Source organism: Macaca nemestrina, chromosome 18, assembly GCF_043159975.1.
Source record: "Macaca nemestrina isolate mMacNem1 chromosome 18, mMacNem.hap1, whole genome shotgun sequence".
Classification (NCBI taxonomy): domain Eukaryota; kingdom Metazoa; phylum Chordata; class Mammalia; order Primates; family Cercopithecidae; genus Macaca; species Macaca nemestrina.
The window spans coordinates 26,521,866-26,545,182 of NC_092142.1; the positions used below are offsets into that span (position 1 = coordinate 26,521,866).

General features: G+C 50.3%; 1 protein-coding gene across 8 annotated transcripts in view; it reads left to right on the plus strand.

The window, feature by feature from the left end:
* KATNI (katanin interacting protein) overlaps positions 1-23,317 on the plus strand; it is a 233,051-nt gene that overhangs the window by 171,450 nt on the left and 38,284 nt on the right. For all 8 annotated transcript variants that reach the window (XM_011710206.3, XM_011710197.3, XM_011710198.3 and 5 more), the window contains 2 exons: positions 1,628-1,765; positions 19,809-20,688. In XM_011710206.3, the coding sequence (XP_011708508.2) occupies positions 1,628-1,765; positions 19,809-20,688 (1,018 nt within the window). The remainder of the gene's footprint in view (positions 1-1,627; positions 1,766-19,808; positions 20,689-23,317) is intronic.

Below are 23,317 nucleotides of genomic sequence, written 5' to 3' on the forward strand. Positions count from 1 at the left end.
TGGCCTCAAACGATCCTCCTGCCTCAGCCTCCCAGATCACTGGGATTAAAGGTATGAGCCACTGCACCTCTCTGAATCTCCCCATTTTTAAATGTTGGCAATGAATTTGTGTGTGTTTGTTTTTTTTTTTTTTTTTAACATTGCATGAACCAAACAAAGCTTACAGTCTGTTCTCTGTTTGTTTGTTTTTTGGGTTTTTTTTGGAGATGGAGTTTGGAGTTCAGTGACACAATCTCGGCTCACTGCAACATCCACCTCACGAGTTCAAGCTGTTCTCCTGCCTCAGCCTCCTGAGTCGCTGGGATTACAGGCATGCCCCACCACGCCCAACTAATTTTTGTATTATTAGTAGAGAACAGGGTTTTGTCAAGTTGGCCAGGCTGGTCTTGAACTCCTGACCTCAGGTGATCCATCTGCTTCCCAAAGTGCTGGGATTAGAGATGTGAGCCATCGCGCCTGGCCTACAGTCTCCTCCCTAAAGCTTTAATGAAAGGGCAGATGTTAGGAGGCACACTCCATTTATGCATTCACTTAGTCATTTATTTATTACACAAAGAGTTGTGTTTTCTTTTTTTTTGGCATCTTCCATGTGCCAAGAAACTGTGCTAAAAGCCTAGGGTTCTGGAATAACTAGACACGACCCCTTCCCTTGAGCTCACGGCTGAATGAGGGCATGACATGGATGTGAAAAGAGATGATCGTGGGACCCCGAGGTAGGCACCAAGCTCGGGGACTGCAAGGAGCCAAGGGCACTTGGATTTGCTGAATTCCCCAGATTGAGAAGGTTAGGAAGAGAATTGCGAGAATTGCAAGCAAGCAGAGGCCCACCCTGTGCCAAGGCACCAGGTCAAGCCAGCGTGGACACGTTTGGGAGCAGCTGTGAGTTTTGTCCCAATGGAGAGTGAATAGGTATTGCAGAAAGCCAAGAAAAGGCGGCTGGGGCTGAGAAAAGTCCCCCAGTTTAGCTTTTTCCATCTGCACCCAAAGCACTCATGACATGCAATTTTGTCAGTGCGAATGAGAATGACAGCAAGGCGTCCCTGTTCACCTGCCCCTGGGGCCTCCGTCAGGGGGAGTCTGCAAACTGAAGCCTCCAAGCTTGGAAACCCAGAAAGGAACAGAATAAATCCCAGGGCTCAGTGCCCTGGCCCTGGCCCAGCCAACGCCTGAGCCAGTGGCTTTCTTTCTTTTCTATTTAAAAAATTTTAAAATTCGGCAGTGTTTTACAAAAGAAAATCAAAGGCTCTGTTTGCCAGGTTAATCAAATAGTGTCCTGTCCTTCTCTCTAGCGTCTTTCCCCTCCCCCAGAGCTCTCCTCAAAGCCGATTAAGTTGATTAAAATAAAGCCCGCTGCATTTTAAATTCCATCTGGTTGGCAGATCAGAGGGGTCCGTGTGGCAGCTTTGTGCAGGGGGTGGGACGGGGTCAGTAGCCTGCTGTGAAGTGCCGTCCAGACAGGGTGATCTGAGTCCCCAGCCTGGGTGATGGCAATGGGGTGGCCTGGCTGCCTGCCCTAAGCCCTCACCAGGCCTCTCCTGGTTTTCGTGAGCCAAAGAGCCACTGCCATTTTACTTTGGGGAGAGGCAGAAATGTGCCTAATGATTTCCCTCTCTTGCTGGCCTTTTAGGACGAGAAAGACTCCTCCCCGTGGACCTGCCCCTTCCGCCCGCCTCTCCAGCTGTTTTTTGTTATTCGAAACACAAGACAGCTGGGGGACTTCAGTCTGGCCAAGATCAAGGTTCAGAATTACTGGACTGCTGATGGCGTAAGTAACAGGCGCTGGTTCCCCACTGGGCACTGGGTTGATGGAAACGCTTAGCAGTTTGCCAATAGCCTGGTTCCTAAAGTTGCAAAATGGATACATGGAGGCCCTGCTGGCCTTACGTGTGCAGCAGGAGCCTGGTGGCAGGTTCACACTGCATTCTCATAGCCCCCAGGGACAGAGCTTCCGGCTGCTGGCGTTGGGAGGTGGTATCAGGCCACCCTTGGGGGAACTGGAAAAATACAAGCTGAGACTCAGTTTTACAGATAAGGAAACAGAGACACAGAGAGATTATGTAACTTGCCCCAAGTCACATAGCCAGTCAGTGTCAGAGTGAGAATGTGAACGCCTGCATTCGGACTCCAGGCCCTTTCTCGTAGCCTTCACTTCTCAAATGTTAACTTGCACTGACTCATCCGTGGGATCTTGCTAAAATGCAGGTTCTAATTCAGCAGGTCTGGGGCAGGGCCTGAGATTCTGCAGGTCCAGCCAGCTCCCAGGCATCCCAGTCTTCCTGTTCTGTGGATCTCACTGTGACTAGCCAGGCCCTTGACCTCTGGCTGTTGTGCCCCTCTGGTTCTATTTTTTATTTTTTTAAAGACTAGTCAAGTACAGTAATGAGAAGCGGCGATAGAATGGAAAAAGGAGTTAGTTCTGTAACTGACTGTGATCAATTGAGATAACTTGCTACCTTTGGACCTACCACCTCCGATTGCAGGATCCACACCCTCCTTTCTAACCTCACACTATCTACCCTCATGCTGCTGCCTGTGCCCACACCCTTTCCTTCCTTCTCTGGGCTGTTTTTCATGCACTCATAGTTCCATCAGGGAACTAAATAGTGAGGAAGGACAGGAATTCTCTTGGCCTATCTGCCCCTCTTATGGTAGACATAGGGGCAAGAGTTGTACTTTCCTTTCAAATCTGTAAGGGAAGCAATCGTTCAAGTGAGATTATAAATAGGAATGGAGCGTCACCTTCAGTCTTGCTAGAGACATTAGGGAGTGGTGAGGACTATGGCAGACTGGCAAGCCCATACCCTAGGGAAAGGGAAGGGTACTTTTCAGCTTCAACTAAGGGTTGCTTTGTAGAATACCAGCCAGTTCTGCCAGATCTTCCCAACATGCCCAGAGAGCTGGATATCTGAGTTTTGACATGAGCCTTCCTTATTTGTAAATGTCAGTAGCTAATTTAAGTTCTTTTTAAACCACCATGCAATTCAAACAAAACTCTTCTTTTTGAGCTAGCCTGCCCCAGACTGTGCGTAGTGTGGAGAAAGGAGCCCGCCTCAGGCTAGGAGAGATCAGGGAATGTTCTTGAAGGAACACACACCTGAGCTGTGATGGCAAAGGACAATGGCAGTCAGCCGAGGCAGGAAAGGAGAAAGTGTATCCTGGATGGAGGGCCCTGCCTGTTCACGGGCATGGAGGTGTGAAAGAACATAGCCTCCTAATCGCTCTCACTGGTCCTAGGCCCAACCCAGTCTGTCTCCAGCAGCCTCCAGGGAGATCCAGTCACACATCATTGCTGCTTCAAACCCTCAGAGCCTCCCCTTGGCCCAGAGGATCAAGGTCAACCCCCTGAGTGTGACATCAGAGCCTCCTAATCCCCTCACGCTGGGCCCTGCCTCTCTCCTGTCAGAATGTAGGCTGCCCTGGCTTTCCACCCCCTGACCATGGCAGTGATACCTTTATCCCTGCCCCTCACACCCACATCTCACTCAACTCAGAATGCCCATCTCTGCCTCATATTCCTGGAAACCCAGACGTCACTTTCTCCAGGAAGCCGACCCTGCCCCCTGCCCCCTGCCCCTTGCACTTCTCTGGGACCTCATGAACATGTTCCACCATCTCCTGACCGGAATTTATGGCTACTTTCCCAGGCCACCATGGACCCCTTAAGAGACGTCTCCACCCCGAGTCATTTCCACTCCCGCCCTAGTGAAAGGAGAAATACGTGGTTGATGGATGAATGAATGAGTGAATGAATGAATGAATGAGCTCATGTTCCTAATAATCCATAAGCAGCTGTGTTATCCTTACTGATATCCAGATGAGAGGAGAGTCTAGGTGGCTTGCACAAGACCACATGGCAGGTTGGAGGCAGAGCTGGGAACCTAGTCCTAGAGAGGCAGTCCTCCCCTCTTCCCTCCCTCCTTCCCTCCTTCCAATCCTCCCTTCCTGAGCTGCTTCTTGCTAGTTCTGCCACCCACCAGCTGTCCATCCACCTAGTGATCACGTCCCGAGCACCTGTCAGTTGTGAGGCACCGCGAGTCAGGAAACTAACAGGACAGGCAGCCCCGGCCAGCTGTGTGTACACACAGTGCTGCCCAGAGCTTTCTCTCATTTCTGATCTTTGAGGTTGTTTGTTTGCTTGTTTGTTTTTAAACAAACACCTGAAGTTTAAACTTGAAAAAAAGAAGGCCAAGCCATTGGGAACTTGTGGAAATTTCTCTGGGCTTGTCAGACCCGCCTTCTCCACTTGCCAGCCCTGGCCTCTTGTGTGCTCAGAGGCTGGCCCTCAGACCCCGGAATGCAGCCCCAGCCCACATAGTCACTGCACACTGCGAGCATCTGGGGCCGGGTCCTCTCATTCCAAGTCCCACTCAGTGCTTCCTGGCTGGTGGCCATCAGCACCCTCTTCTGGAATGGGCAATGGAACAATGCCAGCTGCCCAGGCCTGTGCCCTGCAGCTCGGCCCTGTCACTGAATATATATCTCAGGGCAAGGAAAGCAGATTTTATGTGCAGGATTACAACAAAGATAAGCTTCATCCCTTTTGGCCAGGGCCTGCCTTTGTTCTTTAACCTATGCTCAGCCTTCCTTGTGCTTATAGAATTGTCTAAAATGGCATAGGGTCTTAAGAGTCCCTCAGGAGCTTGGGGTGTCGTCACGGGTGCGTGGGGGAGCTGTTGGCTGCAGGGATTTGAGAGCCGAGGTCTTTCCGCACCCAGGCTGGAGTGTGGAGGACTGCGGCTCCTGCCGGGCACCACTTATGTAACACACACCCATCTGTTGCCAGAATTTACCAGGAGCAGAAAAGCGCAAACAAATGCAGCTGCAGGTTGGTTTGATTTAATATTCTCCAGAGGATGCTATTACTGTGTGTTTTAGAGGAGATAAAATGAGAGTTTAGAGGAAATATAGCTTGGCCTGGTAGACGTGGCTTGTTAATACAGTGTTTTGTGTATGGGAATCTGAAGAAGAAAAGTTAAATGTGGGCAGCTAATCCAACCAGGGCTTATTTAGAACGGAAGAAAGGAAGGGATTAGGAAAAGGGGAGTCTCTTTTATTGGGAAATGTGCTGCCTGTGAAATCCTCACGCTAGCATTTACGGGCTCCTTCCCCCCTCACTTGGTGATGCTGTAAGCGTCAGCTGGGCCAGAGGAGAGGGATGGGAGAGGCGAAGTGAGGACGTGGAGGCTGCACTGCCGCCACAGCAGTGCACAGAAGGCAGCAAACAGATGCCTCTACTTGTGACAGCTGCCATTTATTCAGTGCCGTAGGTATCAGGCACGTATAGGCACCCTGTGGGCACTCAGTAAATATTCAATGCATGAATGAATAACTGAACAAATGAATCATCTCAATTAACCCCCAGTGATCCTATGAGGCAGCTAGTGGTATTTCCCATCTTACAGACGAAGAAGCCAGAACTTAGGACAGTGAGATCCCAGATGGCAAATAGGCTGTGTCTCTTTTGCCAACGCTGATGGGAAACAGCTTGCTGGAGTGCCGTCCTGAGAAAGATCTGGAACCTTCTTTCTGGTTCATCGAGGAAAGGGTGCGATGATTGATCAGCCACGTCTGCCGTGGGCTCAGGAGGATGTGCTACTATGTGTGTCATATCTTTTGGTGTTCCCCAGATTAAGTGACTTGCCCAGCTAGCAGGTGGTAAGAGACAAAGCCGGGGAGGGGAATTTGAGGTCCACTTTGTCTTTCTCTGGTTTTTCACGGCACTGGTTCTCCTGCAGAGTGGCATCTGTTGGGAGGAAGAAACCGATAGTCTCCCTTCTATAGTAGGTAATAACTCATCCAAAAAGTGGGCTTCCAGCAGCTCTCCGTGCTCCATCTGTTTGCCTTTATAATAGTCATATTAGTTATGTGTGACAGTACAGATAAGCACACCATCCCCATCATCACCCACAGCGTCACCACGCAAGTGCCGCCTCCAGCCTGGTCACACCAGGAAGTGGGACAACAGTGAGCATCCAGGCAGGACGGGCACCCAGGGTATATTTCATATACAGAAAGGCACTCGTTAAATTGTTTTTGAAAAATAAATGCTACATTTCTCCAGGGGCATATTTCTGTTGACATGTAATGTGGTCTAGGCCAGGGGTCCCCAGCTCCCGGGCCACAAACCAGTACCAGTCTGAGGCCTGTTAGGAACCAGGCCGCATAGCAGGAGGTAAGCCCCGGATGAGCCAGCATGACCACCTGGGCTCTGCCTCCTGTCAGATCAGCAGTGGCATGAGATTCTCACAGGCATGGAAACCCTATTGGGAACTGCACATGTGAAGGGTCTATGCTGTACGCTCCTTATGAGAATCTAATGTCTGATGATCTGAAATGGAACAGTTTCATCCCAGTACCATCCCCACCCCTGCCACCATCCATGACAATAACACAGGACAGTGAATGAGGGCCACAGGGAGGAGGAGGCTGGGCTGCTTAGAGCCAGGTGGCCAGAGTCCTTCCCCGAGCTCAGTGATGACCAGGAGCATCCATGGGGCATCTGTGGGAAGGGCATTCCCCGCAGGGCATAGCAGGAGCAAAGGCCCTGCGGCAGGAGTTCAAGGACTGTGGTTTCGCCAAGTGGCTGGAGCATGGGGAACAAGGAGTGTCATGGGAGGTCCCAGAGGGAGGTGGGGACAAGATCCTGTGGGCCAGCAGGTTTGGATCTGATTCGGAGACAGGCAGAATATAGTATGGTCAGAGCCAGCCCATCTGAGACCATGTGGCCTGGGGCAGGTTACCTCACATCTCTATGCCTCAGCGTTATCTAGAAAATGTCCAGTGAATGCACGTAAAGTGCTCCAGTCGTTCCTGGCCTCCCGCCCTCTGTACAAGGGTCAGTTGTTAGTGTCATTGCCGGAGGCTTGTGAGCAGGGTGACATGATCTGATGGATGATGTTTGTTTGTTTGTTTGTTTGTTTTTCTAGATAGTCTCTCTCTGTTGCCCAGGCTGGAGCGCAGTGGCGTGATCATGGCTCACTGCAGCCTTGACCTCCTGGGTTCAAGTGTTCCTCCCACCTCAGCCTCCCAAGTAGCTGGGACTCCAGGTGTGCACACCACCACAGCTAGTTTTTTTTAATTTTTTGCAGAGATAGGCAGGTCTCAAACTCTTGGCCTCAAGTCATCCTCCCGCCTCAGCTTCCCAAAGTGCTGGGATTACAGGTGTGAGCCACCGCGCCTGGTCCTGATTGAGGAATTTAAAAGACTACTCTGGTTGATTTGGAGAATGGATCAGGGGGCAGAGGGAGCCCAGAGAGAGGAGGCTCAAGACATAGTCTAGCTAAGAACAGCCTAGCTGACGATGGTGGTGGCTTGGATGAGGGTGTCAGTGCTCTTGGGGTGCCCTTTGGGTAGACTCAACTCATCCTATGACTATTTGCATTTTCAGCAATGCCTTTTTCTGGGAAGAAGTTTTTGAATGAATGTAAAAGTGAAGGGATTAGTTTAGTAATGAGGCGTGTATCCATCACCTGCTTCAATAATTACCAACATTCTGCTATTGTTGTTTCACGTATCCCCCTAACATTTGAAAGCAAATTGTAGTTATCACATTATTTCACTCATAAATCCTTCAGTATACATCTCTAACAAAAAAAGACATTTGTTTGTTTATTTTTCTGTAACCTTGATGGCACTATCGTGCATGGCCATAATTAATTATCATGCTCTGATACCCACTTCATGTTTAAACATTCCTAATTCTCTCAAAATTGTTTCTTTTACACTTGGTTTGTTTGGATCTGATACAAACCAAGACCAAACATTGCAATGACTCGGAAGTCAAAGATGTCACCTTCATTTGGTCACCCGAGTCAGTGTGGCCTGATGGCTCTGCCCCATGACAGGGTTTGGGCACTGTGGGGTCCAGGAAGTATGCTGGGGATCTTAGCAGGGCAACTGGTGAAAAGGGGACTGACCCCATTGCGTGGGAAGCTTCCTGAGCTGTGGACCTCAGGCTTGGTCTAGGCCACTGCCAATGGCCAGAGGGTGCTTTCCGTTGGGTGGGATGCAGTGAGTACAGTCTGTGGGCAGAGTCCTCACTCAGGTAGGTACAGACATGGTAGCCATGAGACTTCCAAGAGGGTCAGCCTTAAAGTGGGTCCCCAGCCAGCAGGGGAAGGAGAAGTGAACAGAGAATTCAGCCTTTATGTATTTATTTGTTTATTTATTTAGAGGCAGAGTCTCGCTTTGTCACCCAGGCTGGAGTGCAGTGGCCCGATCTCAGTTCGCTGCAAACTCCACCCCCTGGGTTCAAGCAGTTCTCCTGCCTCAACCTCCTGAGTAGCTGGGACTACAGGCACGCGCCACCATGCCCAGCTAATTTTCATATTTTCAGTAGAGACGGGTTTTGCCATGTTGGCCAGGCTGGTCTCGAACTCCTGACCTCAAGTGACCACTTGCCTCAGCCTCCCAAAATGCTAGGATTTACAGGCATGAACCACTGGGCCCAGCCACATTCAGCCTTTAAAGAGAGCAGCCCCACAAGAACATGGGGATTCAGAGCCAGGCTCTGCTCCTAGAGAGAATGAAAGTGGATGCAGAGCCAGCATGGAAGCTGAGACCCATGTCCTGTGCTGTGCAGACCAGGTGGGCAGGCTGCAACTGGAAGTAGGCAGATGTCTGGGCAGGGGAGGGCTGCTCACCCAGGTGTAGGTGCTGACTGGCACAGCAGGAGAAATCACAGATCGCCTGGAGGGTGGAGCTTCCCACCTGCCTCCTGCCAGCCTTGGCCAGGACTGACTCAGTAGCTGAGCCCGTTGATTGGAGTTCTCAGTAGAAGGGCTGTTTTATCAGCCAGGATTCTCTTGGTAGCAAAAGACAGAAAACCCAATTAAAACTGGGTTAAGCACAAAATAGAAGTCTTTGGCTCATGTAAGAGAAGACGCTGGGTGGCTGGCTTTAGGTATGGCGGCATCCAGGATTTCACATGATGTCATCAGGAATCTGCCTCCCTCCATCACTCAGCTCTCTTCCCCTCTGTGCTGGCCTCATCCTCAGGTTCCACGTGGTAGCCCCCAGTGGCATCAGGTTCATGTTAATTTCAGCAGCCCCCGCAGAAAGAGACTGTCCTCATGAAAGCTGCAATCTAGCGCTTATTATTGGTCAGACCTGCATTGCTACCTGGGGTGGGCCCACATTATCCACATGAGGTGAAATGAAGAGAAGGCTGGATTTTCAATGGGAAATTGAAGTTCTGCCTCTGAAAGAGGGAAAAATCACCAGGGAAGATAGAAAATCATACCCGACCTAGGTACTTTTTCTTTTTCTCTAAGAACATAGGAGTCACATGCTGTTGAATTTATTCATCAGCTCCCAAACTTAAACCTTCCTTGACACTTAACCACATATCAAAGCTGCAGGCCTGACCACTGGATCGCTATTTCTGGCCTTTCTTACTGTGAATGCACACTACTCCCACTTGGCACACCCAAACCCTGCCCGTCTGTCCACCCATGCCAGGCTTCCTTCTCCACTTCCTTTTTCGGTCTGCGCCAGCTCCTGGCTCACAACTTTGATCCTCTGACTTCCCTTTGCCCCTCACTGTCAGGCATCTCTAAGTCCTACCAGTTCGATTTCCAAAACCAGTCTCCTTCCCAATCCAGCTCATCCCTTCCCTTCTTCCTGTTGCTGTGTGAAGCCTTATTCCCGTGTATCCCCATCCTCCCCTCCACTGCTCATGGGCTCAGCCCCTCCTCTCATCAGCAGAGGTTTGTCAATTGCCCCAAGCCCAGGCGTTGTGCTGGGAATCAGCACTGATACGCTGCCTGCCCCTGCAAGCTCGTGCCCAGGCAGGGGAGGCCCAGGGGCCCTGCAATGAAGGGGATGAGCCCAGGGCCTCCCAGCTGCAGAATGCCTCAGGGGAGCAACCATGACCCACTGCTGTCACATGCCTCCCAGAGCATCCTGGGAAGAAGGCTGGACACAGAGGCTGTGCACCAGTCACCAGATGCAGCTCACAGGTAGACTTCCGCTGGATCACATGTTTTCAAAATTATTTGAATTAATAGCCAACATTTTTAAATTGGGAGGTTTTGAATGAAAATATGAAGTTTTTTGCATTTTTTGAGAAACTAGAAGATCCCACATTTATACCTGGAAACTTGAGTGGAGCTGAGTCACAGCGACACTGTTGTCCTTATACCCCATTGCCTGTCTCATTTGCGGTACTTGCCTGGACCCTGAATGCGTTTGCATTGGTGACTTCCGCCACTCCCTGACCCCAAAATCTGACTCTCTGGCTCTTTCATGCTTAGATAGCTTTGACCTCCCACTGGCCCTCATAAAACTCTTCTCTCCCCTCTGCCTTAGCTCCTGCCATCCCCAGAGCCTGGAATACTGGACCCGTCTTGTTACAAGCCTGCCTTTCAAAACACTGAGGTTCAGCTTGAGCCTGACTTCACAGACAAGCCTCCCCGTACCCCTAGCCTGCCTCAGGCCCCTTCCGGGGGTCTCCAGCCACACCCTTCCTGGCACCAAGTCCCTGCTTCCTGAGGGTGTTCCTTAGGGTCCTGAGTTTCTGACATACAAACAGGCACCCCCAGCCAAATCTGCCCTGTGATGCGTTCGGTTTGGTCCTCACGGTGTTTACAGCTTATGAATTGTTTAATGACAACATTTGGAAATTGGCTTTTGATGACCTGGCAATATTCCCTCTCTTTCATCCACTGGCTGGAGCGGAATGCTCCCTGCTTCCTCTGGACTTGAGGGTATGCGTTGTTCAGCTCACAGACCCCCATGGCTGCAGTGCCACTAGCATTTGAGCATGTGACCGCTTCACCTACAGCTGGTTGTGAGCTCTTCAAAGCGAGGACCCTGGCTTGCTTCCTTTGCATCCCACACAGGCCAGGACCCTCCCCTACCACCCCTGCCCCCCAACACCAAAAGACTCCCATACAGTATGAGCTGCATTGAATAAAATTACAAGATTTGCATGCCAGGGCCTCAACCCAAACTTAGTTGAGTTTTGACCTCAGAGTGCATGGGGCTCCTCCTATGGCTGCTGCCAACCTCTGCCAGAAACAGGGGGATTGCTGCACTGGGCCCTGCAAAGCATTGTCTCTGAGCCATGCCAACCCGAGCAGCCAGCCTTGATGGGTCTATACATTTAAGTGTGGTACATTAGGTACAAGACATGAGGGTAACTCCTGTGTCTTGCATATGTGGCAAGCAGCATTTAAAGCACTTTATGTAAATCAGCTCATTTATTCTGCACAACAGTCCTATGAGGCAGGTACTGCAGTTACCGGCTCCATTTTACAGATGGGGAAACTGAGGTACAGAAAGGCAGAGCAACTTGCTGACGATCACATGACTACCAGGCATTCTGGTGCCCACTTCACAGCCCTGCTTTTCTTTTTCTTTTCTTTTCTTTTCTTTTTTTTTTTTTTTTGAGACAGAGTCTCACTCTGTTCCCCAGCTGAAGTAAAGTGGCATGATCTCGGCTCACTGCAACCTCTGCCTCCTGGGTTCAAGCGATTCTCCTGCCGCAGCGTCCTGAGTAGCTGAGATTACACGTGTGTGGCCCTATACCTGGCTAATTTTTTTGTATTTTTAGTAGAGATGGAGTTTCGCCATGTTGTCCAGGCTGGTCTCGAACTCCTGACCTCAGATTATCCGCCCACCTCAGCCTCCCAAAGTGCTGGGATTACAGGCATGAGTTACCGCACACGGCACAGCCCTGCCTTTCTATAGAGCGACCATTGTCACTGGAGAGCCAGGCCCTGCAGGAGGGCAGCCATTACTCCTCATGTTAGCGCCGACCCGGTGTTGCCACACAGCCTAAGTTTTTCAACAGAGGCCAGAAATGCACCTTGTTATGTGAAAGCTCGCAATTTGTAGATATTACTAATAATTCTAAAATTCTTAAATGCTTGGTGAGCTAAACGAGCATGGTTTCAGCCAGAGGACCACCAGTGTGTGAACTAATCGGATCCCATCCACGTTCGTTATCCTGAGTCTGTGATGCCAGGTGGGGCATGGCATGGTCTTCCCAGAGTGTGGCATATAGTAGGTGTTTGTTAAATGTCTCAGTGTCTTACCATCTTCTTCTGTCCCTTCTAGGAAATTAAATTTCACATCACAAAGAATGGTTTTCACTGGCCTTCCTCCCAAGGGACATGTAAAAGACCATGAAGGTCACTCCCCAGTGAAACCAGAACTCCCTGAAAGTTTATTCCCCAAAGCAAGACCTCAGGACAGATAGGAATAGCCCTTTCCCCTGTCCTTGAAGGTCTTGCCTCCTGGGGAGGACAAGCGTGTGTCTGTGGACACTCGGCTGAGCAGTAGGTGCAGAGAACCAGGTTGCAAGCCCAACACTGAAACCTCAGAGGAAGACTCAAGTCAACCAGAGTCGGGGAGGAGGGGAAGACAGGGAGGGCCAAGGGCTCCCTGGAGGAGTCAGTCCTTGAGCCAGGTCCTGACGTGTGCGTGGCAGCGCTCTGGGAGACAGCACCTCACCGCCCCCATAGCCCTCCATACCTCGATAGACCTACAGTTGGGATAAAAGCAGTGAGTCCGGGAGACAAACCCTAAACCCCTGGCCCAGAACCCCTGACTCCTTCCTGTTCTGGAGCTAGCACTTCCGGGTAAAGAGCTAGGAAGGACAGCAGCCCATGCTTTTGCTCTGCAGAGGTGCCAGTGAGTGTTCCCAGCCAATGACACAACTCCCAGAGTGTGGGACTCCTGCAGTGTGGGCTCCCTGGGCTGTGCCTGAAGTCCAGCCAGTGCACGTCTGGGCCAAATTCAGTTGTGTCGCCATGCCAAGGCGCCATTTACCTTAACGGACCCACCTTGGCATGTAGTATTTGGGCCTAGCCAATGTTTCGTTCCAGAGGTTTGTTCTCAGGTTGTACTGGCTGCGCCAAAGGCAGGTGCACCTCTCCAGAGAAAGTGACTTAAGATGCTAAAGCCCACAGCTGTGCTTCACTGTTGTCACAGTGGAAACGTGCCACCATGAATCTTTGTTGGGCAGTTGTGTGTTCATTGCAAAAGACATGCCATTCTACCCTGGGGCCAGGGAGGAAAGTGGCCTTGCTGAGTTAATTACTTAGATTGAAATAATATTAATATTGTATTAAAAGTGCTTTACAGTTTCAGCACAGTTGATTCTTGCCAACTGTAAAGAAGGAAGAGAAGGACAAAATGTGGGCCAGGAAAGGTGTTCCCATTAACTACACACCAGCCACAGAGTTTCAAAGTATCCTTTTCAAAATCCATTGCAAAGGGGGTTTGAGGCAGCAAGAACAAAAGGCATAAAAATAACTCTAGTTAAGGAAGGAAAAAAAATATTCACACCAAAGAAACAAGGCACACACACGCGCGCGCGCGCGCGCATGCAGAGAGAGAGACACAAGGTTCTAAAGGTTAAGACATTCTGGCAGGAAGGAATTTCATCGTGCACTTCCTGGAAGAAGACAGAACAAGGGAGAAAGAGCCTGGGGTTAAAGCTCCGACGACTGGAGGGGGAGGAAGCAGGCTGGTTCATGAGGAGAGGATTTTCCCCCTGGATCCTTTCCTAAAGATGTCCTTTATACACAACTGCACTGGGGGGGTGTGGAGGAATCCAGACTCACAGAATCTTCCATCCTGCGTTCTTCCTGGGGCAGATGTGGCTCTCATACAGCCGCTAAGCACACCCTTGTGGTATAATGACACTTATGCAGTATATACGTAAATATGTAGAAAAATGTCTCGAAGGACTGGAACCCACGTACATACACACGCCCGCCACCCAGTGGAGGTGGAGGTGGGGGCTGGGGTAGGAGACAGTTCGTCCATAGGGACTTATTTTCTTTTTTTTTTTTTATTTTATTTTTGAGACCGAGTTTCCCTCTTTTGCCCAGGCTGGAGTGCAGTGGCACAGTCTCGGCTCACTGCAACCTCCACCTTCTGGTTTCAAGTAATTCTCCTGCCTCAGCCTGTCGAGTAGCTGAGATTACAGGCGCCTGCCACCACGCCTGGCTAATTTTTGTATTTTCAGTACAGACGGGGTTTCACCATGTTGGCCAGGCTGGTCTCGAACTCCGGACCTCATGATCTGCCCGCCTCAGCCTCCGAAAGTGTTGGGATTACAGGTGTAAGCCACTGCGCCTGGCCCACAGGGACTTATTACCAAAAAAAAAAAAAAAAAAAAAAAAAAAAGGCCAGGCGCAGTGGTTCACACCTGTAATCCCAGCACTTTGGGAGGCCTAGGCAGACGGATCACCTGAGGTCAGGAGTTCGAGACCAGTCTGGCCAACATGGTGAAACCCCGTGTCTACTAAAAATACAAAAAATAGCCAGACATAGTGGCGTGCCTGTAATCCCAGCTACTCGGGAGACTGAGGCGCGAGAATCGCTTGAACCCGGGAGGCAAAGATTGCAGTAAGCTGAGATCACACCACTGCACTCCAGCCTGGGTGACAGAGAGAGATGCCGTCTCAAAAAATAAAAATAAAATGTTTAAAAAGGGTGGAGGCTCAGAGCTCCACTGGTACAGGTGCTCCTGACAGTGGCTAGGCTAGCATGGGCCAGGACTGTGGCTTTCTTGGACTCTAGCTTGACCCACAGAAAGATGGTAGTTAAGACCTTAGCATGCCAGCCATAGTGGCTCACCACACACCAGCCATGTGACCTTGGGGAAGGCATGTGCCTCAGTTTCTCCATCCATAAGATGGGGCCCTAATGCTTCCCTTGCAGGATTGTTCTGAGGATGGTGTAGGACAAGGCAGTCTGTTATCCTTTAAACAGAATATCCAGAGAAGTGACTAATATTCATTCCCTACAGGGACCCTACTCTGGTGATCCTTGGGCCACATCTGCCCATGAATGTGGCTTGTTTGGCCTGCAGAGTGCTGGAAACATTTCAGAGCTCAGAGCTGCCAGGCAGGGCATGACCCTCCCGCCTCCCCCGTGACCCCTGCATACCACTGGTTTCCATCTGAGCCCACTCCTCTCTCTTACCTGCCTGACCCCTGCCTGCGCCTGCTTCCCTCTCTCAGTTCCCTCTCCACCAGACATCTTGGTGGGGACAGGGCAGCTGATGGCTCGGGGTCAGATGGGCTCTGGACTGGGGAAGGAAGATGGGTGGCCATGTCAAATAAGTCGGGCACCCTATTAGGAAATCTAGGATGCCCACCTTGTGACTGTGCTGGACTAGGTGGTTTCCCCATCACCCACCACCTCTTTAAAGGAAGGCGTTTCTGTCTCACCAGATGTCCCTATGGTAGTAATTTTGCACGGCCAGTCATTGAAAACTGCCCATGCTGTCCGTCTCAAATAGCTGTTTCCCAATGAATTCACAGCATGCACTTGCTCTGTGCCTCTGCTAAACAGAGAATCCATCCATATAAACATGTAAAAGAGTGCTTTGAGAATCGACTTTTCTGACAGTCGGCAAAGAGTAGCCTGCCATCCGCAATTGGATAATTGAAGCCGAGTTCCTGTGGCGTAACGCAGGCTGGAAGTTCTCCTTCTAAATTGCTGCAGAAACCCCTGTAACTCAGTGATCCTGAAATTTGTTAGCTCCTACTCACCTAGCTTTCGGGAAGGCTAAGCAGGAGGTTAGTATAGGTGAACATCTCCGGGGTCTCGGATGCCATCTCCCAAGAGCAAATCAGAAGCCAAGGCAATGTGGGAAATAAATGATCTGGAGGTGAAACCCACAGACCGCCGCTTTTCTGATCAGGTTCGTTCTTAGAGCACTGTTGAGAGAGCAGTGCTGTCCAGGAGAGAATACTGTGTTTATTCATTTGCTATTCCAAAGTAAATTATTTATTTATTTATTTATTTATTTATTTATATTTATTTATTTATTTAGAGACGGACCTTCACTGTCGTCACCCAGGCTGGAGTGCAATGGCACGATCTCAGCTCACTGCAACCTCCGCCTCCCAGGTTCAAGTGATTCTCCTGCCTCAGCCTCCCGAGTAGCTGGGATTACAGGTTCACACCATCACGCCAGGCTAATTTTTGTATTTTTAGTAGAGATGAGATTTCACCATGTTGGCCAGACCGGTCTCGAACTCCTGACCTCAGGTGATCCATCCACCTTGGCCTCCCAAAGTATTGAGATTACAGACGTGAGCTACCGCACCCAGCCCAAAAATAATTGCTGGGTGGCTACAATGTGCCCTTGGACAAGACGGGCAGGGCCTCGGCTGTCTTGGAGCCTAACTTTGAGTGGGAAAAACAATAAATAAGTTAAAAGCTGATAAGCAAGACCATTCAGAGACTAAAAGGAAATCAAACAGGGCAATAAGATAGAGAGGGGACCGATGAGATGGGGCTGCTCTAGAGGGATGGTCACAGAAGGCCCTGAACAGAAGAAGGAGCAAGGCTGTGGGCGTCTGGGGCAGAGCATGCCAGGCAAGTGTGCAGGCTCTAAGGCAGGAACAGGCTGAGCCACGTCAAGGAACCGAGGCAGGTGCCAGGAGCCGGAGTCAGAGAGGTCAGTGGGCACCCCTGAAGGGGCGTAGGATTTATTGTCAGTGCCATAGGAAGTCACTGGGCAGCTTTAAGCAGGAGGCTCCCAGGATCTGATTTCAGTTGTTAAAAAAAGACTCACTGCTGTGTGGAAAATGAAGTGAGCGCAGCGTTTTGGGGAGACAGCCCCGAGTGGAGGCAGAGAAACCAATTGGGAGGCAACGGTGGTGTCTCTGGGGGAGACCCTGGTGGCCCAGGCAGTAGCACACTCGGGCGAGGAGGTCAGCTCCAGGCTGTGTTCCGGAGAGAGAGCCGAGGGACGTGCCGACACGCTGGATGTGAGTGAGAAAGTGAGAGGGGTTGAGAGGACGGTGAGCTTTTTAGCAACCGCTCGAATGATGGACCCATTTTTAAGATAGTTGAAGACTGGGTTTGGAGAAGGTGATTTCAGAATTCTGTTTCGGGCACACCAGGCACAGTGATTCACACCTGTAATCCCAGCGCTTTGGGAGGCCAAGGCAGGAGGATCCCTTGAGCCCCGGAGCTCAAGACCAGCCTGGGCAACAAAGTGAGACCCCATCTCTACAAAAAAATAATTTCTTTTAATTAGCTGGCCATAGTGACGTGCACCTGTAGTCCTGGCTATCCAGGAGGCTGAGACAGGAGGGTCACTTGAGCCCAGAAATTCAGGTTGCAGTGAACCCTGATCAAGCCACTGAACCCCAGCCTGGGCAACAGAGCAAGACCCTGTCTCTTAAAAAAAAAGAGAGCATTCTGTTTGGGCGTTTTAATATTGGAATACCTGTCAGATATCCAGGAAGAGAGGCCAAGCAGTCACTTGGGTCTTGGTGGAAAGGTCAGGGTTGGAGATGAAAATAACTGGGAGCCTGGGGCCTGAGTGAGACCACCTGGAGAGCGAGGGAAGAGCACTCAGGAGGCCTTGGACTGAGCCCCGGGCAGCCCAGTCCTTCAAGGTGCAGCCGAAGAAGAGGAAGTAGCCCAGGAGTCAGGCAGACTCAGCCAGCGAGGCAGGAAGAAAGCCAGGTGGGCGCAGAGCCACACAAGCCCCAGGGAGGAAAGCCATTGCAAAGGAGGAGAAGCTGCTGAGTACTGCCGAGCCGCCACACCCACCCGCTCCCCGCCCCCCAGAACTGAGAAATTCCCATTGCCTGTGGCAGTCGGCTGGACCCTGTAATTTAGGAGCCAGACACTTCTGAGAGTCATTAATAATGGCACCAGGACAACAGGTATAAATCAGAATTGTCCCGGACAGACAAGGATGGACCGTCACCCTAGTTATCAGTGCCCAGGTCAGGTGGGTTCCACGTGGAGGTGGAGGCGGAAACCCAATGGGAGGAGGAGCCACAGGGACAGTGACACTCAGAGATTCACTTATAGGGTGATGGACAGATCATGGGGGACCCCTGCAATGGAATATTCCTTAGCAGTAGAAAGGAAAGGAACTATCAGTTCCCATAACACAGGTGAATCTCAGAGCAGTTACGATGACTGAAAGAGCCGGGCAAAAAAGACTACATGCAACATGATTCCTTTCTGTAAACATTCCAGAAAGGACGATCAGTGTATAGGGAGGGACCACAGCTAGGTGGCTGCCTGGGGCTGGGGAAGGAGGAAGGGGAGACAGGGGTTACCAAGGGGCACGAGGAAACCTTAGGGGTGATAGGGACGTTTGTTCTCTCGAGTGTGGTGGTTTCATTGGCGTAGACACATGTTAAAACTTATCAAGCTGCATCCATTAAATATGCACAATTTATTGTATGGGATGTGTATTCTACTCCTTGATAAAGCTGGGAAAAGAGTTTTGCTGTAAAGAGGATGAGACAAGTGGAACAGTAGCAGGAGGTGTGATTTTATCTTAAGCATAGAAGGAATAAAGCTGAACCTGTGTGACATGGGGGCATTTAGGCTGGCAGTGAGAGAGGAGAGCCAGGTGGGGACCCTTTGTGAAGGTTACTGCATGTCACGTGGAGGGCTTTGGAATTGATCCCATCAGCATCATGGTTCTGCACCCTGTCGTGTGAAGAAATCACCTGGAGAACTTGTTTTGAGTCCAGTAGTTACCTACAGGCTGCCCTTGAGGCAGTGGTCGTCACACGGCATCCTCCTGGCTCCCTTCCGACTGCAGCTGCTGTGGACGTGGGACAGTCCCCGCATGTGGACAGCGCCCTGCCTCAGGTGCTCTTGGGGTGCTCTGCCGTGGGAGCACACTCAGCTCGTGCGTGTGTGGGTGCATCAGTGCCCCGAGGGCAGCCTTGAACTAGCAGTGGATAAATGTCCCAGTCTTGGAGAGACACTTGCAACATGCGTTTAAGCAGAAGATTCCCATGATCTGATTTCAGTTAAAAAAAAAAAAAAAAAAAGACTCACTGCTGCATAGAAAATGAAGTGTGAGTGCAGGATTTGGAGGAGACACCGCAGAGTGGAAGCAGAGAGACCAATTAGGAGGCGGCAGTAGTGTCTCTGTCAGAGGCCCTGGTGGCCTGGGCAAGGAAGGCAGCAGCACATTCCAGGCAGAGAGGTCAGACCCAGGAAGTGTTCTGAAGAGAGAGGCGAGGGACAGCTGGCAGATCGGATGGGCAAGTGAGAAAGAGAGGGATCAAGGGGGCCACGAGGTTTTTGGCAACTGCTTCAAGGATGGAGCCATTTTTAAGAGAGGTGAAGACTGGGGTTGGGGTAAGTGAGTTCTTGGAGTTCCGCAGAGGGCCCCCATGGGAAGGAGCACCAGTCGGCCACAGCAGTGACCAGCTCAAAAAAAATTGAGTGTTTCCTTTTTCCTGCCCTATCTTACTTTCCCCGTTACCTCTTGGACTCACCTGCCAAAGACTCGACTTGCACCCAAGTCCTTGTCTCAGCCTCTGTTTTTACGGTCTCCCAATTATGATGCCTGCCGAGGCCAGGAAGGCTGTGTTTTATAAGCACTTCAGGCTTTTTGACGCAGATGGTCTCAGGAACTGGACTTTAAAGAACACTGCTATAGGCTGTGAAAAAAACATGAAGGATTTCACACAGGGGAATGACTGGACAGATTTGCTCTGGTAGAAAATTAACTCTGGTGGCAATGTGAAGTCCAAGTTAAAGTAGCAAGAGACGGGAAGCAGGGGGACCAATTAGTAGGCTATTACAAATGTCCCAACAGGAGGTAATGATGACGAAGGCAGCGATTGAGTCCGTCTCTTTGTGAAAGTCCTTTGATTTATAGAGTAGGTAACGGTTCGCACGGAAATGAGACCAAGCCTAGTTTCACACCCCCAGCACTGTCGTTTTCAAAAGCTCACATTTCTAGCATTTCACATTTTCTTTTCTTTTTTTGGTATCTTCGACTTCCAAAATTTCATACATCAGTCTGATGCTATGCATCTTCACTTTGTTAAATCTTGTGGTTTCAGGATCTTGACATTGGTGCCAAGAACGTGAAGCTTTACGTCAACAGAAACCTTATCTTCAATGGCAAGTTAGACAAAGGAGACAGGGAGGCCCCAGCTGACCACAGCATCCTGGTTGACCAGAAGAACGAGAAGAGCAAGCGACTGGAGAACACCATGAACATTCACTCGGAAGAAAGCAGAGGCGCCCACGAGATGGCTGGCGCCAGCGGGGACAAGGAGCTTGGTCTCGGTTGCCCACAGCCAGCTGAAACATTAGTGGATGCAAAGCTATCTTCACAAGGAGATGTGTCTGGCGAAAGGAAGAATTCAACTAATTGCGGGAAAGACAGTTTGTCCCAGTTAGAGGAATATTTGAGACTGTCGGCAGCCCCCGCTTTGATAGGTGACATGCCCAGTGCTCCTGCCACCTCCCCACCTGTCAGGTGCCCTCCTGTCCACGAGGAGCCCTCTCTCATCCAACAACTGGAAAACCTCATGGGCAGAAAAATCTGTGAGCCACCCGGCAAAACCCCGTCCTGGTTACAACCTTCTCCCACCGGGAAGGACAGGAAGCAGGAAGGCAGGAAGTCAAAACCCCTCTGGCTTAGTCCCGAGAAGCCACTGGCCTGGAAGGGCAGGCTCCCGTCAGACGATGTCATCGGTGAGGGTCCCAGAGAGACCGAGGCTGGGGATAAAGGCCCCCGGCGTGAGCCAGGGCGGGGGACCAGCCGGAGTGCCAACACCAAGGAGAGACCCCAGAGGACAACCCCCAAAGTCCACAGTGATGACTCAGACATCTTTAACCAGCCCCCCAACAGAGAGCGCCCTGCTAGTGGGAGGAGGGGCTCAAGGAAGGATGCTGGCAGCAGTAGTCATGGGGACGAACAGTCAGCCAGCAGAGGTAAGCTCCAAAAAGCAGCCTGACTTGGGCACCATCATCCCAGCGCCTCTAATTGGCATGAAGCCAGTTACTCCCTGGACCTCAGTTTCCTTATCTGTAAAACAAGGTGGTGGTTCTCAACTAAGGGTCACAAAATCACTGTCTCAGGGGCCAAAGAGGTACATAAATGAGTGAAATGGGCAAGACACATTTTGCATGACAAATTCATAGATGTGTTTGTCATTGCCACCAAAGTATGTCCCTTTGCCCATTTTTCTTGCAACACATGACTTTTCCAAGCCATTTTCCAAAAGACTACTTTGTTCTCCTACCTTTCATAGAGACATTGGTCTCTAATCACTTCACTTTCTCCAACTGTTAGAAAAATAGGTGACTACAGTGGCCAGGCCTGAAATCCCAGCACTTTAGGAGGCTGAGGCGGGAAGATCGCTTTGGCCCAGGAGGTCAAGGCTACAGTGAGCCATGATTGTGCCACTGCACTCCAGCCTAGGTGACACAGCGAGACTCTGTCTCAAGAAAAAAAAGAAAAAATAGTAACACAAGTGTGATGATGCATAGCAATTGACACTGCCTGGGTGTTGGAAGTGGCACAGGGAATAGTGAGGACTTCGGCAATTTGGAGACCATAAACCCACCCACAGGGCGGCTGCCACTCCACTCAGGTTTCTAGTCAGCCTTTAGGAATGCAAGGCCAGGCCGGGCGCAATGGCTCACACCTGTAATCCCAGCACTTTGGGAGGCTGAGACGGGCAGATAACCTGAGGCCAGGAGTTCAAGACCAGCCTAGCTAACATGGTAAAACCCTGACTCTACTGAAAATACAAAAATTAGCCAGGTATGGTGGTGTGTGCCTGTAATCCCAGCTACTTGGGAGGCTGAGGCAAGAGGATCACTTGAACCCAGGAGGTGGAGGCTATAGTGAGCTGAGATTGTGCCACTGCACTCCAGCCTGGGCAACAGAGCAAAACTCCATCTCAAAAAAAATAATAATAATAATGAATGCAAGGCCACTGTACCAGACCTCCCTTTTACCTTTTTCAAGAGAAACCAGAAATGTTTCTTATTTTTTAACTTTGGCAACTGATTGAGATTATTTTTAAACCACTATATGTGTCAAAAAACAAAAAACAAACAAAAAAAAAACATCTGTTGGCAGGACTCGCCCTGAGAGCTTTGTGAACTTTGCAGTAGATGATTAGATGATCTTCAAGGGCATTCCTGATTATGAACGGAGAGCCCACCAAGGCAGGGAGTCTCAATATTTGCACTCAGATTTGGCTCCTGGGAAGGAGTACGGATAGCAGCTAGGAGTCAAACCATTGAATCTAAACTTGGCGGCTTACAGGCCTGAGACCTCTAGCCTGGGCCTCAGTGTTTTCATCTGTAAAATGGTAATGACTTCCCCACCCAGTGTGGCAAGGAAGGAATGAGATGATGGCTTCCAAATAGCAACACCGAACCTGTCACATGATGAGTGCTCGGCGAGTAGCAGCCGTTATTTCAACATTAGCTTGGACGAGGTCCTTTTCCATCCACAGAGCATTCAGGCCTACCATGCCAGGGCTCACCCCTAGAGCCTCTGAATTTAACCCCACCCTATACCACGTGGAAGCAAAACCCTGGGGCCAGGCTGCCTGAGCATGTATGCTGGCTCCATCACCTCCAACCCACACCCCGGGCAGGTTCTGAAACCCTGCTGAGTCTCAGTTTCCTCATCTGTAAAACGACACTAATAATACATAGGGTGCTGGGAGGATCAAATGAGATCATACTTGTGGAGCATTTAACACAGTGCCTGGCACACAGGAGCCCCCAAGAGAGATTAGCTATTCTGTCATCATCATCACCCTCTCTGTGACGCTGCCTCTGGGTGAAATATCTATGCAACGGCAAGGCATGCATTTTGTTTTCCAGTTTTATTTTCTTATTTTCTTTTTTAAAATTTTTATTTTAAGTTCTGGGGTACACATGCAGGATGTGCAGGTTACATAGGTAAATGTGTGCCGTGGTGGTTTGCAGCACCTGTCAACCCATCACCCAGGTATTCAGGCCAGCATGCATTAGCTATTTTTCCTAATGCTCTCCCTCCCCCACTGTACCCCCCAACAGGCCACAGTGTGTGATGTTCCCTTCCCTGTGTCCATGTGTTCTCATAGTTCAGCTCCCACTTATAAGTAAGAACATGTGGTGTTTGGTTTTCTGTTCCTGCATTAGTTTACTGAGGATAACGGCTTCTGGCTACATCCATGTCCCTGCAAAGGACATGATCTCGTTCCTTTTTATGGCTGTATAGTATTCCATGGTGTATATGTGCCACATTTTCTTTATCCAGTCCATCATTGATGGGCATTTGGGTTAATTCCATGTCTTAATGCATGCATTTCTTAATGATTCAAATCAGCGTTTCTCTATTAGGGAGTGTCTAGCAGATATACCCCTGACATGTCACTTAGGGTGCAGGAACAAGTTCCTCAGACTCCAAGTGTCATCATGGGCAGAGCTGCCTCCTCTGATTCCCCAACCTTACAGATTTTTGCTGCTCACCCCTTCTGAGACTTAACATAGGTTCAGTCAGCATCAGGAGGAGGGTAAGGTGGAAGGAAAGAGTTGAGGAGCTCTCTGAGGGCAG